General features: G+C 41.5%; 1 protein-coding gene across 1 annotated transcript; it reads left to right on the top strand.

Annotated features, from left to right (window-relative positions):
- Positions 1 to 737: 737 nt before the first annotated feature.
- Positions 738 to 10,156, top strand: klf5a (Kruppel like factor 5a). Its single transcript, XM_084736326.1, has 4 exons — positions 738 to 1,195; positions 2,516 to 3,632; positions 5,674 to 5,733; positions 9,412 to 10,156. The coding sequence occupies exons 1-4, from the start codon at positions 1,031 to 1,033 to the stop codon at positions 9,588 to 9,590; spliced, it is 1,521 nt and encodes a 506-aa protein (XP_084592452.1). The 5' UTR covers positions 738 to 1,030; the 3' UTR covers positions 9,591 to 10,156.
- The last annotated feature ends 7,967 nt before the right edge of the window (positions 10,157 to 18,123 follow it).

The raw sequence follows: 18,123 nt of genomic DNA, 5'->3' as shown, positions 1-18,123 counted from the left end.
TTGTGAAACCTGCTAAAAATAGGTGATTGACCTTTTTCCATAGAGTTTGCCTTCCTGGGTATTTTTTGTGATATGTAAGCCAAGACTCAACTTGTGTGTACAGGAGAGCAGAGAAAAGAGACCCTTTGCTTCTAACTAAATTTCTGTGGTTTAAAGTTTCCTCTTCATAATAAAAGCTTTTAGATAACAAATTAATGAGGAAGTTTAATTATGAAGAATTTATAGAAAATAAAATGCTAATCTACATCTTATCTGCTATCAGCCAGTATGTACAGACACCACCACACACTTGTAGTGGGTCATATGTGATGATTCAGTGGGATTATTTTTTATGAGTTTACTTTTTGTTTTGTTTTTATGGAGAAGCCTGCATAGCATGCCTTAAAGAAAGTGACATAAGTCTCTGAAATATACCTTTAAGGGTTTACATTAGGCAGGGATCTAATTAGATTTAGTGTAGTGACATTGTATATAATATAACTCGGCAAAACAAAGTTGAATTTACAGAACTTGAGGACAATACGAATAATTTCTTTAAAATCTTAAATCCATTCCAGATATTTTGATGTAAGTTTAAAAAAAATGGAAGAGGACAATAATCCCAAAAATCTGTTTAAAATTTCTAGTGTGTGAGTTTAACCTTCAGCATCTCTGTGGATGTGTGTGCACTTTACGACAGTGTTGTCAATGCATTTAGATGGAGCGTAGGGCGGTGGCCAGTGAATGAATGATCAAAGCCTTTTTAAAGGTTTTGGGGGCGGTGCATGTGCTTATTTACACTGGGCCGCTCCGCCCTACGACAGGAGAGAAAACTGTCTGTGGGCCGGTGGAGGGATGAAACAAGTGGAAGGAGATGTAGCAGACAGGCAGCGCACATTAATAACCCCACCGCCACCTCCACCGCCACACTCAGCACTACACCCCGTCGGCTCCTCTCCTTCTCCCACAGTGCGCGCTCGGTAGCATCCATCCTCCCTGTTTTGCATAAGAGGGCGAGCGGCGATCATCTGCGGAGCTGCGTCGGAGCTTCATGGCCGCGACACTCGCGATGAGCGGCGGCGGCGGCGGGCAGGAGGACCCCTTCTACCCGCTGCAGAAGGCGACCCTGCCTGCTGGATTCCCCCTGGAGGACTCGGCGCTGTTCGGCTTGGACTGCAAGATCACAGACAAGGCTGCACAAAACGACTACACTCAGGTTAGAAATCACGCACATTTAATAGTGATGTGTTTCATTGAATGGGCGTGGCAGAGTGCTTGTACATCCAGGTTGTTGTTTTTTTTTTTTTTTTTATCCGCTGGCCTCCACATTTCGCTCGGCCCTGCTGCGTGATGTTGATCAGCACTTTGTTTTGCACTATTTGCGGTATAAGCGAGGCCAGCTGGACGTGAAGCCGAGCCTGCAAACGCATTCACCGCATGTTTTCTGTGCCAGGGCAGCCAGTTGGTCACCAGTTGTTGGTCTGCTCTCACCATCATACCACGCTGACAACAACTGACTTCGGACAGAAAGGTCCCAGCAACTCTGTCCCTCAGTTAGCAGGAAACTTGTGCAGCAGAGGAGAGACTTGACTATAACAGCTGGTTGGATCAGGAGCACAGAAATAGCAGCCCATCCCCAGACTACTCCTGCTGCTGTTGCTGTTGCTGCTGCTGCTGCAGCGGACAGGGAGGCATGGGTGTTTCCCCATTCCCTTTCATGTTGCTGTTTCATCCTCTGCTGCAGGGCTTCTCTAACTTTTGCACCAGTTTAGATCCCTGAGATTTTCAGGAATTAGACCGCAAAGCAGAATCTAAATGACGCTTGGTTTGATGCAAAGTTGCACCTGTGACGATCAGTGATAAGCGGGTTCTTCAGTCTGGTGTCATACCTGCAGAAATTTCAGTGTTTTTAGATGAGAAATATTAATCTGATCTTTATTTGCAGCAGCGCATAGCCTGATCCTCAACTGTTGGCCTCGTGGCTGCTGGGTTTTTGAGTTCAGCCTTGCAGGCAGAGAGGGAATGTGGCAACCGCCTATTGATGACTACTTGATAAATGTTTTCGCGGTGACTGTCCTATCAAACCTTTGTCTTCTCAAAATAGCACCTCAGAATAGTTTTGTGGTGGCTCATGAGAAGCACTTGCTGGAGTCGGAGCTGGGTACGTTTTCATTTGACCAAAGTTTACTTTATGACCTTAAAATGGCACATTTGTTGGAGTGGGAACCTCTTGACACCTGACAATTTGATTTCAATTCAGAGGGGTACGATACAATACAATTATATAACAATTATCGACGCATGTAAGCTTTTAAGCCGGGGAGTGCTGATCAGATTGTATCATCTGCAGTTGATCACGCTCAGCCATCCTCACCCGAACTCAAGTAGTAGCCTTTTGGTGTTTCACCATCCAGTTTATTGACTTTCTGCACTGATTCATAATCTTTCAAGAGAGAATTACGATGCAGCTACTAATTATTTCTCACCGCCCGCAGACATTTCTAAACTGCTTTGTGTTCTGTCTTTTTCTCAACAGGCAAAGTGTGAGATGGACAGGTATCTCTCCCCTCAGTCTCTTCCCCTTCCGCTTCCCACAGCCAGCCAGCAGCAGAAGTCACAGACAGACGGTGCGTCTGTGGTGGATCACTTCTTCACCGACGACCACACTGGTTCTCCCTACACCCTCAACATGAATCTTTACCTCCCCGACACCGCCTACCTGAGGATGGGCGTGTGTCAGCAGGCGCGACCCCCTCAGCACCAGAACCACACGGGTCTCACCCACATCAAGACAGAATCTGTCTCCCCGTGTTTCTCCCCCAACCTGCAGCTGCACTGCCCCAACACGACGGCCACCAGTAGCTGTGGCACTGTTGCCATGGAAACCTCGGCCATAAACATGACGCTAACAGGGTTACCAGACTTCACCACTGTTTTCAACCAGTCAGGAAGCAGCCGCGGTGGCGAGTCGGTGCCAGAAGTGTTTGTAAAACAGGAAATGCCGTCACAATTCGAGCAGCACACTCTCCACCACCATGACAACGGTGGCTCGCTGTTTCAGCTACTGAACTCTGGCATGGACCATCACCATGCAAATGGTATGGAGGCTCAGCATCAGCATCATCATCAGCAGCAGATACAGCACACTTCCACGTCCACAATCCACACACCTTTCCACGATCTGCCGGCAGCTTCCTCTGCGTCTCAACAGGAGCAGACGGCCAAGCCTGCCTACTGCGGCCTGAGCGGCGGGGCATACACACACCCTCACGCTCAGGCGCATCCACATTTCCTCCAGCAGCAGGTGCCGTACCTGCCGCCTTCTCCGCCGAGCTCTGAGCCCGGCAGCCCCGACAGGCAGAAGGAGCTGCTCCACACGATGTCTCCTCCTCCGTCATACGCTGCCACCATTGCCTCCAAGCTGGCAGGTGGCACCCCTGGACTCGGCCCGGGCCCGGGACCAGGCAGCTTAGCCCTGCCCCTCACCACAGGTCCCACACCAGTCCCAGGCCAAGCCACAGGCCTCCCACAAGCCCCTTCAGCAACCCCAGCCCCAACCCCAACCCCAGCTCAGACCACCGTGCCTGTTCGCTACAATCGGAGGAACAATCCGGACTTGGAGAAACGACGGATCCACCACTGTGATTACCCAGGTTAGAACAACAGCACAGGTCTGCCACTGTGTGTGCATGCTGATTCTTGTCACTGTGTGTGTGTGTGTGTGTGTATGTGATTATTTTTATACAGTCCTGTGGTCAGGTGAATATCCGATCACTCACAAAGGTCAGCTTTAAAAAAACAGCTTTATTTTGAGACAGGCGTGCATTTTTTACAAATTATATGTTGTGTTTTGAATGACTTTCCCAGGCCTATGAGTCACGATATGTACTAGAGCCACAGCAGAGCACACGCAGCACTGGAATTAAAATATTTTGGCACTGGAGATCACTACCGCATCGCTCACTACCTTTCATTTGACTGTCTGCTTTAAAAACTACTTTGCATTTACTATCACACCTCAAATGGCTTGGGTACTCTCATCCGTGAGCTCTCACGCATTGTTGTGGCTTCAAAGTCATCGCTGGTATGATTGTGGAATGAACCTGTGTGTGTGTGGGTGTGTTAATTAGATAGGTGTTCTTCTTAAGTCCTCTGACCTTTTCTTTGCCCAAACATATTTGCAAACAGTCACTCACACTGTGGCTATACGATGTGCAGCTACTTGTAGGGCATGTAATGTCAACTAGCCTGTGGCAGCGTGTAAAATAGGCTTAAGCGGAGCCTCCTGCAGCATGTTGGCACATGTCTAACTTCTTTAAAGTCAGATGAAGCAGATTCATCATATCCACACACAGACAGATCCACATGTTACCCAAGTGCATATTAGTCACACTGCTGCAGCTGCTCACCCTGTAGTCTTTGCGATACATGAAATTATATCATATACTTTTTTAAAGTCATAATAAATGTGAAGAATGTCTTTCTAAATCATTAAAAATCCTAATGACCTTTTGACATTGTAATCTACATACTGTGTGTGTAACATAATGTGTGGAAGGTTCTGTAATCCTGAACTTAAAATATCTTGACTTTGATGTCAAGCTAACAGGTGCAGTAAGCAGATGTTTTTAACAAAGCTGTATTCTGTGCCATTAGTGGCATGCGGTTGAGTAAATTGAGTGTATTTACTCAGAAATTCAAAGGATCAGTTCATCCCAAACTCAAAAGTACATATTTTTCCTCTTACCCGTTGTGCTATTTATCCATCTAGATTGTTTTGGGTGTAAATTGCAGACTTTTGGAGATATCAGCCATAGAGATATCTGCCCTCTCTTGAATAGAAATGGACTCAAAGCTACTGTGGTGCCAGAGTGCCAATAAAAAAAAGAAAAAGAAGAAAGAATATAGTTCTTGTAGTATAGAAAGTAGTTCCTACATGAAACTTCTCACCACAAGGTCTGTGGTCTTGAGTAACCGGGTCATGATTCCTGGAAGAACACTCTTGTACTGAATTGTTCAAGTGTATTTTTTTTGTGTGTTTTGAGCACCACAAACCGAGTGCCATTCAGTCCCATTGTATTGGAGAAAAAGCAGACATCTCTATGGCCAGTGTCTCCAAAACTTGGTAACTCACAAATAAACAATCTAGATGGATAAAAAGCACAACAAGCTAGTTTCAAAACATGTGTTTTTGATTTTGGGCTGAACTGGCCCTTTTAAAGTCCTAAATGTGAAGAATGTCTTCGTAAATCATTTGAAATCCTAATGACCCTTTGACATTGAAATCTACATACTGTGTTTGTGTGTAACATAATGTGCAGAAGGTTTTGTAATTCCAAACTTAAAATATCACGACTTTGATGTCAAACTAACAGGTGCAGTGAACAGATGTTTTCAACAAAGCCTTGTTCTGTGCGATTAGTGGCATGTGGTTGAATGAATTTCTGTGTAAATACACCAAATTTAAACACTTTTCATACCAAATAAGACTGCGTGGGCCACAGTTTCATGTAGTTTTTGCAAAGCAAAAGCAAACATTTACTGTATCTCCTTCTAAACAGCTTCTGTTCTTCATTAGCTCACATTTCTTGCATACCGCTGCTCAGTTTATTGGCTAAATACATGTCTGACTTGTGAAAAATTTGGATGTTGATTAAGCCTCCTGTTTGTGTTTATCTCCCTATTTGTCGTCAGGCTGCAAGAAGGTCTACACCAAGTCGTCCCATCTGAAAGCCCACCTCAGGACTCACACGGGTAAGACATTCCTTTAATTAATGCAGCTTTTTTAAATGGGACCCGTCAAAAAAAAATGACTCTGCCCGCCTCGACTTGTATTTCGGTATCTGCACTGGCACCATGTTGCTAGGCAGAGTGTTGTGTTCCTGGCATGTGTGTGTAAATGTATCCTACCCCGTTCCCATCCTCTGCCCAATATACTATTCCATCAAAACAGGTGGAAGTGACACACTTCTGCCAGGGGATGACTCTCAGACTATGTGCTCAGCGCTAGACGGATGGTGCTATCGATGTTTGAATGCTTTAATATGCTTTTCTCAAACTAGTTGGGCTTGGCGTTTTATTAAGTTGGAAAAAAAAATACTGATTTCAAACAAATGATTCAGTGTTTAAAGACAAATGAGAGTTCTGTGACATCTTGCGGAGTTGGCACAATTTTACATTTTTTCATTTCACGGCATACTTGTAGTCATAGTCATAGTCGTATTTTTTGGAGCTGCTAAGAGTTCTCTTAATGCTTATTAAAAATACACATTTTTGAACCATAATTCTTATTTAGCTTTGATTTAGAAAGGCCACGGAGTTTATATGTTATGGTTGAGACACATCTGATAGCAATATTATTTTGTGAGTATGTTGAAAAATAAAAAGCTTACAAGTGCTTGCCAGTATTCCCATCTTTTTTAAAATCGGGTATCGAGACAGGGGTCCTCAGGGTAGAGCCGACCGTTTTTATGCCTGATTATATCATGCTTTTGCAAATCATGTTTTGTTGATGGAAATCTTGGGACACCACTTTAAAGGGCAAACAGTTTCATGAAAAATATATTTCAAAACAAAGATGATTATCATAGCACAATTTTACACGTCTGTTTTCACTTTGACACATTTTTTAATTGTGTGAAGTTGTGAATTCTTGTCTGGGACAAAGGTGTTTTCTGGCACAGGGCAAATTTAGAAACTTAAATTAAAAAAGAATAAAACTTTCACTCAAAAATCAGACTAATAGTGTTAGTAGAAATTTTTACATTTTTGTCGGTAGTACATGATTTGACTGAAGAGACTGGGCGAAATACAAGATCTGTTTGTTGAGATACAAAATTATCTTAGATCATCTGTGTTCAAGTCATGGTCTGTTTCCCTTTCTCTTTCTTTGATTTCCCTTTCTGCTCATCCTTCTATCCTCCTCCTATCAGTCTCCAATCACATTTATATTCAAACTATTATTTTTGCACGAGCAAAGTCAACAAACAACTGCTAAGGTGTTGGGCCCCACCTCACTGCAGCTAAGAAAACAAAGCTTCTGTTGATGTCTTCGCATTCCTCACTCATCTGAATACACACACACACACAAACAAAACTCACTCTTTGCACTTTGCGATCCAGAATCTGTTCCACTCATGAATCTGAACTGCCTGTCCCGAACATCGCTGTGGGTGTGCGTGCCTAGCATTTCAGTATCGGGAACATGACACGACAATTAGATGTGCCGTCATTCATGCTTCAGGCTGATTGTGGTTATTGCAGTTATTACAGACCACAAGATCAGAACACGACACGTACAGAGGGATGTAGCAGCAACTTCCATATCCTCTCTGCTTTTGTCAGTCACGCTCACTTATTTTCTCCCCTTTTTTTCTATCGCTTTCATTCATCTAATCATCCTTGTCTCTGCTGTGTGCCAGCCTCCCAACTTTAACCCCCCACCCCCGTATTTCTATCTTTGTCTGTTACTCATTCTACGTCTCTTATTCAGCTGCTTGAATGCACACTTACACACACACACACACGTCCACACACACCTGTCAGTAATCTGTATGAGATGATTCCTAATGCGTTTGGGTCCCCATGGGAGTTCCCACTCTAATCTCCATCAACATCCATTACCCTGATTGTTTGTGTGTGTGTGTGTGTGTGCGCGCGCATGTGTGTGTGTATGCATGCATGGGCGTCCATGGGTGTGCATGGTGCATGTGTTTATGAGTGTATTGTGAAAACTGAACACTCCTCCCAGTTCACTCCTTTTTTTTTGTCTTGGTGTCTTTTTACTGTCTCTCCTCATTGTGTTCAGTTGTAGGTGTGTTTCTAAGTTTGGTTAATTTCCTAACAGGTTTACTCTGCTTGCTGGTTTAGCAATCAGAGCTTGCGGTGCTTGTTTAGAGGATTAGTTGACAAAAATTATATAGAAAAAAAACAAAAAACGTTTTCTTACTCATCTCTAGTGGTAACCAGCATGTAGATTTGGTTTATTTTGTCCCAATTTCTGCCTCCACCCCAATTTAATAGATGTGAATGGAATGACGTTTATGGTGCTTAATGCTTTGAAAAATAACGTTTAAACTGTTTAATTGTTTTTTTCCGGCACCATCGTCTCAATAGTCTGAACAAGCTGCAGAACGCGCCGTCAATAATTTTCACAATTTCTTCCTTAAAAGTTGTTCCAATGGAAACCGCTTCTAAAGAGACACACTGGTGGTGTTGAGTTATTTGACTTTTACAGGAGGACTGCAAATAGTCTACATATTCATCACCCTTTTTTTAATCATTATAAATACACAAATAGATGTTAAAAACAAGGATGAGAAGAAGAAGACTTCCAACCAGGCAAAAAAAATAATGTCAGTTATGTTACTGTTACTTTTTTTGCAGAAATAACACAGCACATAGCACATTAAATTGTTTGTTTGCATTTTAATAAAATTTAGTGAAGTGAGCCCACACTTTTCAACATTTTGCCCTGTCAGCTGTTTATGTAGCATTAAATAAAGACCAATAAATACTTAGCAATGTTGCATGTCCAGGAGCTTATCGATATTTTGGATCTGATCAGTTAGGAACCGGTACTGATTTGGTGCTGGTTCTTGATACCATCCCTTTTCTCAGCTGGCCATGTTTCTTAAGCATTCATTGAGCTTAATACATAAAACTGACAGAAATGCCAATATGGATTGTTTAAAAGCCATGCATGAGTTACATAATTGTGTTTTACAGCAAAGTCTTTTCTTTGTTACTTTTCATTCCTTAATTCATCAGTTCCTTTATTTTTAAGTCCCACAAATAAAATTCCATTCACTTCCCTTTTATGTCACTGGTGGAAGAAACCTCACAACCTTGGCCAATAAAACCAAAATTATCTGCATGAATGAATATATTCACTATTGTGAAAATATGTTGGAGGTGTTTTGTAATTTGGGCGAGCAAATTCTTGAGTGGACCTGGATCGGTCCTTGTGTATCACAGGTCGTGTGGTTAGGCTGCGTGGCTGAGGCAGAGCTGTAGCTGATGAAGACAGGTCACACTAGTTTTCACAGAACGCCCGAGGCTGCAGCTGAAAGATTATTGGAATGGCAGAGTGACAGAGAAACAAACTACAAGCACCAAAGAAAAATGCATAGACGCAAAGGCAGACAATACAGATGAGTCGTCCGTGGGAAAGTTTAGTGTCTGAGTGCTCAGTGAATACCTGTGACAGTATATGTTGTGAGACAACTGAAGTTTTCAGTAAAGCCTGTTTTCCCAGTCTCTCCACCCAACTGAGTGAATCATGAAATTCAGGGAATTAAAGTTTGTTTTAATAATAATGATCAGTCATCAGTGCTTATAATCGCACACGTCTGCTCTGTCATAGAGTGCTGGAAATCATGTGATTGAACAAGAAATGCAGCTCAGACTTTTTCTTTTCCTCCTGTCCTGCAGGTGAGAAGCCGTACAGGTGCACGTGGGACAGCTGCGACTGGCGTTTCGCTCGTTCGGATGAGCTGACTCGTCACTACCGGAAGCACACGGGCGCCAAACCGTTCCAGTGCGCCGTCTGCTCACGCTCCTTTTCACGCTCCGACCACCTGGCCCTGCACATGAAGAGGCACCAGAACTAGCAGCGTTTGCAGACACACACACGCACACACTACAAATAACACAAGCACTGTCCTCACACACACAAAGCTCTCACTCCGTCTCCCACAACTACATTGCTACAGGCTGCCTGATGTAGAGTGACTCTCACTGATGCCACAGCTCCTCCTGGTGCTGCTATCATGTGCTAAAACGGTACGATAGCTTAACAGATGTGTTGCTCTTAACCCGGAGTGGGCCGGTTTGGAGGTTGTATAGTAGAAAGATGACGGCCAGATGGAGCTCCTGGTCTCCTGACCTCCAGATATACTTGGTAGAGATTTCTGTGGACAAAATCAAAGACGAAAAATGAAAGAAAAAGAAAATGGTAGCTCCAAAATGTCTCCAGTCCATTTGGACTCTTGTGTGACTGGAAAGAAAGCACTTACCACTCAAAACTTGTACATCTTTTTGTCTCTGTTCTTAACATAGAACTGGCTTCATGATTTTTTTTTTCTATTAAGGAGAAGCTTTTATTTGCAAAACTAGTCAAGCCAAATCTTTGTTTACTCTTTGGTTTGTTAGTTTGTTAATATAACTGGAATATCCAGATTTGATTTTTTTTTTTTTTTTTACCAAATCCTTCGGTTTGCACTAGAATTGGTAATCAAAAAGTCTGAGCCTTTTTGAGGCCCATGCATCTCATTCACCACTGGAACGATCATTATCACTGCTGGACTGAATCTCTGTCAACGCCACACAAATCATCGCTGTTCAGATATTAAAAATTGAAGGCATTTATACTCTGGAGAGAAGAAGATAGTGCAGGGAAAAAATGAGGGAGGGGTGGAGATGGAGAGATAGAAAGATTTTTGATTTTAGACAGAGGAGATATGAGGACAACTGAGGAACAGAGGGAGGTGGATGGTTACTAAAGAGCAGCAATTAGGGGATGAATTATTCATGATGTCTTTCGACAAATTTCCAACAAGAGAAATGTAAGCAGAACCGTTAGATATATCCTAGAATTCATTCAGATAACACAGAATTGACTATATTGGATGCACAAGCTTGAATTAAGCGTCTTCTAAACACAGTTACTGTCTGTCTGTCTCATCCAGCGTTTGACTTCTTTAAAATGTTTTAACCAAAGTATCATCTTCATCATCAACACCTTCTTAAGTGCCTCCTTCTCTGGTTTATGTGTGTTTGCTCAGTGGTAGCAGAGCTGTGATCAATGTAGACGGTCCTTTTAAATACACACGGTGCTGTTTTTATTTCTTAATCTATTCAAGAAAAAAATTTCTTTTAAATTACCCATCATCCATTGTAATTTAACAGCTCGGCTCAGTCCACTTCATGGACATCCTGACACAATATGGAACTTTTAACTCAAAATGACAGTCAGTCTTTTCTCTGAGGGTGCTCGCCCTCTGACTCTGTACACAACTAACATGCAATGCAGCTATATCAGTCAATCGAACATGGACGCATGTTTTGTTAAAAGACAGGTTCACATTTTACCATCAGTACTCTCTTGACCATATCGGCCGTAAAGAAGAGATCCCTGTGTGGAACATTTTCAGTGCAAGTGATAGGAGACAAAATCAACAATGAAATAAAAAATTCATGGTAAGGCTCAGCTGTAGATAATGTGGAATGAGCATCTTTCGAAGTCAGTCTCATCCGTCCCTCTTCGTGCTTCAGCAGACAGAGTTTCCTTGTTGAGCTGCAGTGAGGAATGATAAGCATTTTGAATAAACCCATTTGAATTTTTAGTAGCTTATAGTAACTTTGGTGAAACGTTAGGGCTGCTGTAATTAGATGATTGAAAAAAAAACTGTTTTGATAATCAATTAATTATTTCAGTCTTTTTTTTTAGTAAAAATGTCAAACATTTGCTGGTCCAGCCTCTTAAATGTAAGGATTTTCCTGCTTTTATTTATCATTTATGATAGTAAATGAAGAGTCTTTGGGTTTTGAACTGTCGGTTGCACAGAGGAAGCAATTTGAAGATTTTTCACAATTCTTTTTACGTTTATAGACCAAATGATACAATTAATCGTGAAAATAATCAGAAAATGAATTGATAATGAAAGTAATCTTTAGTTGCAGCCCTATTGAACTTTAGAAATAATTCTTTGCATTGAAATCACATTAGGAAGAGATCTTGTTCAAATCAGTATCAAGGGGAACTGAAAACTGAAATGCACATTAGGATATGAAAGTATTGTTTAAAGATCTAGTGTGCAAGCTTTATTAGGATTTACTTGCAGAGAATGGCAGAAGTGGAATACAATAACTAAGTAAAAAACATGCTTTCATTAGTATATAATCACCTGAAAATAAGAATCGCTGTGGTTTCTTTAGAATAAGCTGTTTATATCAGGTCCTCTTATGGAAGCTGTAATTTTGCACCGCCATGTTTCTAGTAGCCCAGAACGAACAAACCAAACACTGGTGCTACATGCCACTAAATCCTGCATACTGGTCCCTTAACGACTCACTTGGAAAAAATGTGAACCTATCCTTTAATATCCACTTGAACGTCCTTGTTGATGGTGTGATTTAGCCTGCGTCTATAACTGTATTTGTTCATTCACTGCAGGTAGCATAAAGATAATATAGCACTGTAATGTATCAAGGTAAATCTGACTATTTATTTGATTGTGTAGAAGTGGGGGTTGTATCAGATCAACCGTCTTTTCCCCAGCAAAAAGCCTTAATGTAAATATATGCACTGTAAATAACTTGATTTTTCTATTTTGTTTTTTTTTCCTCTTTTGTTATTATTTTGTAAACAAATGGGCGAAAAGAGGAAAATGCCCTGCATCCAAAAAAATATTTGAGCCTTTTTTTTTGGATTTGTTTTCTTGTCAAAGATATTTTGATGCCATTGTTTTATATATTGTCCTTCCAACAACTTATTTTGTAGATTTGTTTTCTTCCTAGGTAAAACGTTCCAAAGACAAAAGTTGTTTTTTCTTCAACTGAGTGAAGCCGATCCTAATAAAGTCAACTGACACTTTTACAGATGTGCTCTTGTGCTGAAATTAATGAATAGATTTCTTCTTTTACCTGCAACAATGATTAAAATTAAGAGCTTACTGTCAGTATGGAAGCGTCATCAAAGTATGTGGTACAATTTGTGTCCATGAGGTTTATATGCCCAACAAAAATATCAGTGTGGACACAAAAGGTTTATTTCTCTCAGATTTTGTTTACAGATCTGTTGAAATTGTTTGCTAAAATAATCCATTCATCCACCTGACTGGTGTGGTTTATAGAGATGCTGGTTACACAACGTGATCATTGCACAGGTGTGCCTCAGTCATGACAAAAGGTTCAGTTTTATCTTGAAAAAAGACATTTATTTGGCACTGAAGTGTGGCTATTTCACATAGGACTACAGATATATTTTTTTTACCATGCGGGCAAAGTCAACTCTGTCTCTGATTGTCTACTCGCTGCCTTCATTGGTTGGGTCAGTTAGGTTTTGGCATGAAGAGTGATTGGTTAGGGTTAAGGTTAAAATGTAAGGGTAAGTCAATCAAAGGCAGTGCTGGGCAGGGTATAGCTTTGCCCTCCTAGGACAAAATGGTATCTGTAACCCTATGTGAAATACGTCAAAAGTTGTTTTTTCAAGAAAAAAACTACACATTTTAGAGTGTCCTTTTATTGTGAGCAGTCCAATGCACACCTGTACAATAACTGACCCTTCCAAAGTCCCACCCCTTTCTGCTCTGTGCTTCAATGACAGCTAAACACTTTGTACCTCAGTCAACTTTCTCCTCTCCTGTTTCCTGCTTGTATACATTACGTTAGGCTAGGCTTGTCTCTTTATTAGAAAGAAAAATAATTTTGAGGATGGTAGCTAGTAAGCTAGCGTTTTTCTAACACTAGCTAAGTTAAGACGTGACCATGTCTTTTTTACAGGAAACGTTGACAGAGGTACCAAGTTTGCTCAACTGTCATTGGAGCACAGACCAAAAAGGGGTGGGACTTAGGAAGTCTCGGCTATGATGTTTAATCAGCATCTCTATGTGCCACACCTGCCAGTTGAATGGATGATCTTGGTAAAAGAAGTGCTCAACTCGCTTAACAAAATTTGAGAGAAATAAAACTGCGTGAAGAGAAGAAGTCTTAGAATTTTTACTTCAGCTCGTGAAAAATGGGAGCAAAAATAAAAGAGCTGCTTTTCTGTTTTTATTGAGTGTATTAAAACAGTTTTCTGAGGAGCGAGCCGTTCTGTACGGAGTGAGTGTGTGGAGTCTGTGGGACATTAAACAAGCCCTGTCAAGGTCTAAATGAAACAAATGAGGCACAACCACACTTAATTTTTTAAAATCCAAACATGGTTTCTGTGGAAGTGCTGATCCAGCGGGTTTTCTGTCAAGAGCCGACATACTTTAAAGTGGAGTTTCGGCTGAAGGAGATAATAAGGGAAGACATGGAAGGGAGGCAAAGCGCTGTCGGCCAGGACCTGCAAGTAACCTGCAGCACCCTCGCTGATCAACAAACAATAGTTCTTTGATGTCCCAGCGAGAGACAATGGACAAGAAAATAAATTTGACCACCACTCAGGGACCGGAGGGGAATCCCACTGCATTGAAATGGACGTGCACACACACACACCATATGTTCTTGATTTAAGTCATAAATGTGACCCGGGGTCTGTGTTGTAATCTACCTCAGATGTCAGAAGAAGAGGGACGTGGAGGCGAGAGAGAGAGTGAAAGAAGTGAAATGCAGAACAATCTAAACAAAAGAATCTCTGGGGGGACCCAATCAACCACTTCCGTCCTCCTACATCTCCTCGTTCTCCTCCTCCGCTCTTCTTATTTAATTTCATTTTTTTCTCTCTGTCTTCTCTTTGTCTTTCCATGCACCGTATCCCCCTCTCCTCCCCGGTGGAAAGTATTGTATGAAAGTCCAGGGGCGCTGCTCCACAGGTCAGAGTGGAGACTGTTCTCATAACCTGCTCCGCTCCTCATCTTTTCCTTCTTTAATCATCCACCTCGTCTCCCTGTAGTCCTCTCTGCTCCATCTTTACCTCCACCTAAAACTCAAGAGGAGAACTTTTCATTTCGCTCTCTTATCTTGATTCATTTTTTCTTCCAAAGTATACAGAATGTAGGAGAATGTAGACTTGCAGGTGTGTGAATATTAAAAAGTTGGGATGAATGTTCCACACACACACACACACACACACACACACACACACAATGTGGTGGTGATGAGTGAGTGGGAGCTACCGGTTCATGTTTTGGATCAACTAAATTAATGTCACACATCTGGAAGAAGGCTCCTGCCTGCTCCACCCTCTGCTGTGCTGCGTTGGTGTGATTCCCAGTTTCCCTTTGTGTGTGTGTGTGTATGTGTGTGTATGTGTGTAGGTATAATGTTTCCAGTGCTCCTCTCTTGGAACAGACCACCCACTCAGAAGACCAATAGAAGGACCGCGGGGAGCCCGGATAGACACAGACGCACACACACGCACGTAACTCCCTCCAAAGTCAACCCTTCCCAATATTCTCAGAATAGAACATGTTGTTATCAGAGATAGAAGAGATAACACAACAGCTGACATGCTATCACAAAGTTAAAGATAATATCAGAAAACCAAGTTCCAAGACGTTACGTTCAGGTTTAAAAATGTTGCCTCAGGTGAACTGCTCAGCAGTTAGAAAATGTTCAAAGGTTTGAAATCAAATATCGGAGCCTCATCACGGCCGCTGATCTGGTTCTCCGTAGGAGCCCCCTATATAGAACTGCTATAGGGGAGTTGTTATGAGGACAAACATGAGCCCTCAAGGGTAAAGAAAATCCAAAAAGTTGAATGTGAAGTTTTCACACATGGTCACTGAGTAGCTGCTCATAGTCTACCAATGATTTCCCCCGACTTTCCAGATGCATCCCGACAAAAAGAGTGAGCCATAAATCGGTATACTTAGTTTTCTAAAGTCGTAAAACAAGACAAAAACACCAACCATCAAAAATAATTTGTAACATGTCAATAATCAATGTCAAAAAGGTTTTGACTTCAGGGAACTCAAGAACTAATCAAACCTCAGGTAATTAGGTAGTTTTTGTGACGTAGCTTTACAAATGTTGCCTTCTCCCAGTAGCCAGGATTGGCAAATTGATCTTGTTCTCTTCCTCCTGTCCACATGTGCAGGTGCCCTTGAGAAAGACACTGAACCCTAAATTACTCCTGATGGTCAGGTCAGCACCTCGCACGGCGGCTTAGCTGCTGTCTGTGTGTGAATTAGAGGCAAATATCAAAGCACTTTGGATAAAAGCGCTACATAAATGCAGCCCATTTACCATTTCACTCAGCTCAACATGAGCCTCAGATGAGATGAATTATTAACTTGACACACAGGGCAACTGGTACCAGACCCCCCAGTACCTCAGAGGCCACAGGATTCCTGTGTTTGTGGTTTGATTAATTGCAGATTTGTTTAGGAGTGTGCATCAAACCAAATACATAGTAAAACTAGAAGAGGCCACTCAGTGGAGTGCAGATCTCCGCTAGGCAACCTGCAAGGAATATTCAGATGTAACCCCATTGTAATCACCACGGTTTTGATTAGTAACTGTAATTTCATCACAGATTTTTCTGAGTAACTGTAACAGATTACACTTACATTCATATTGTAATTCAATTACGTGGAACTAATTACATGGAAGTTGTTACTCTCCATCACTGCCAGTATCCTATTAGACATATGTGTGTCTAATCAATTCATCCTCCAAATTTGAAGAAACTTCGTCCAAGTGTTCCTGAGATATCAAATAACCGGGACAGACATGATGTAACAGGGACCACCAAAATTTAGTTAGGTTGTCCTTGATTTCAAGTGGACATTTGTGCCAAGTTTGAAGAAATTCTCTCAAGACATTCTTGGCATAATGCTTTCACAAGAATGGGATGAACTAAAAGCACAATGCCCATGGCCACAGTTGTCACCAGTGTGAAGCCATAAAAAAAGGTTTTTGCAAAATTTACAAAAATTGTTAATCACAGAGGTCCTTCGGCATTCAGTCATGAATGCGTCCAAAAAAAAAAAATAGGCTGATCAGTCCAGTGGTGTTCGAAATTAGTTGCAGACAAGCTCCCGCACTCACGCACACATGCACAACTGGAGGAGATAATGATGCCCCTGAATTTGTACCTAATCATAATCCTTTATTTTAAAGGTCCTTTGCATCAGGATCCAGTTTTACTGTAACTCCTTCACAAGTAGCGTCCAGCTGTTGGACTGGTCATCACAAACTTTCTTTGTCTGATTCAAAACCACAGAACTCCCCCCAAAATCCCAAAGCTTTCATACATTCCAAATATGTCAGAATGAATTTTGAGTCTTCAGCTTAAATATTTTAAGGGTATTTTTTCTATGTTAAAGCTACTTAAGGGAAAACTGTGTGTTATGCTGGACCTTTATTATTTCAGTTTCTATTATGCTTACATGGTTCATATTTCGTACTGTATTTGTGTTTAATATTGCCAAACGTTAACTGGCACACAACAATCCTCAGTGGATCAGGTTGGATTCCAGAAATAAAAATAACAGAAGTAACTTGTGTAGTCTGCCATGTACAGGGTACAAGCAACAGGATACATATACACTGAGTATGAGGAAGGTATCTCAGTTCTAGACCTCTATATTGCCACATTGCAGATATTTTCAGGTTGTGCTCATTGAAGTCTGTTCCCCCCAGTTGGAAAAATAACTAGTCAATTAGATTTTTAAAGGTGGAATGAAGAAAAGTACAAGTATAGAATATATGTACAACATACAATAATGCATATTTTCTTAGATCGACACAATAAAATGCAACCATAAAGTGAAAAAAGAAATTGCAATTCCGTCTGATTCTCAGGATCCATAGTTTGTTTTTGCACCCCAACTGTTTGATCCCTCTCTGATATCAACATCGTCATGCCGATGACAGCTGATAATCAGTTCAGAATTGGCAATGCTTCACTGATCTTACTACTTCGATCAGAAGTATCAGCAGGCTGCGCCTTAGCTGAAGGGCTTTTTCATGGCTGTAGTGATTTCACAATCTCTCATTTTGAAATGAAATACTTGAAATAATGACCAGCAGAAAATTCCAAAGCAGTTTCAGCTGCTGCTCTAAAGGATGAAGTCTTGTTTTATTCACAATCACAAGTTGTTTTAGTGACTTAGTTTCAAATTCTTTGTCACCATGCGAAACGCAACATCCTATCAGCTGTCAAGGAGTTTTCACATCACTGCACTGACTAATGGGAAAAAGATGACGAATCCCACAAACCATAAACCAACGTGACAATCTGAGATCAACACAGCTCCTGATAAAGAACTAATCAGAGAAACATTCTGGTAATAACTGAACTATTCAGTCCAACTCTGGCAGAAATCTTTTATGATAGCCGTGATCCGCCCTGAGCTCCAGTGCAGTTATTCCCTCGGTAGGTTCCTCTGCATGTAAAATGAGTTCAAAGGACAAACCCATTAGGCTTCCCTCCATATCAGGCAAATATCTTTGCACTGGCTAAACACTCAGGGTGACACCCTGACTGGGCCT

This window comes from Lutjanus erythropterus, chromosome 14, assembly GCF_056507025.1.
Source record: "Lutjanus erythropterus isolate fLutEry1 chromosome 14, fLutEry1.hap2, whole genome shotgun sequence".
In the NCBI taxonomy this organism is placed as follows: domain Eukaryota; kingdom Metazoa; phylum Chordata; class Actinopteri; order Lutjaniformes; family Lutjanidae; genus Lutjanus; species Lutjanus erythropterus.
Note: the sequence above shows the minus strand (reverse complement) of the source record. Positions and strands in the feature narration are given on the sequence as shown.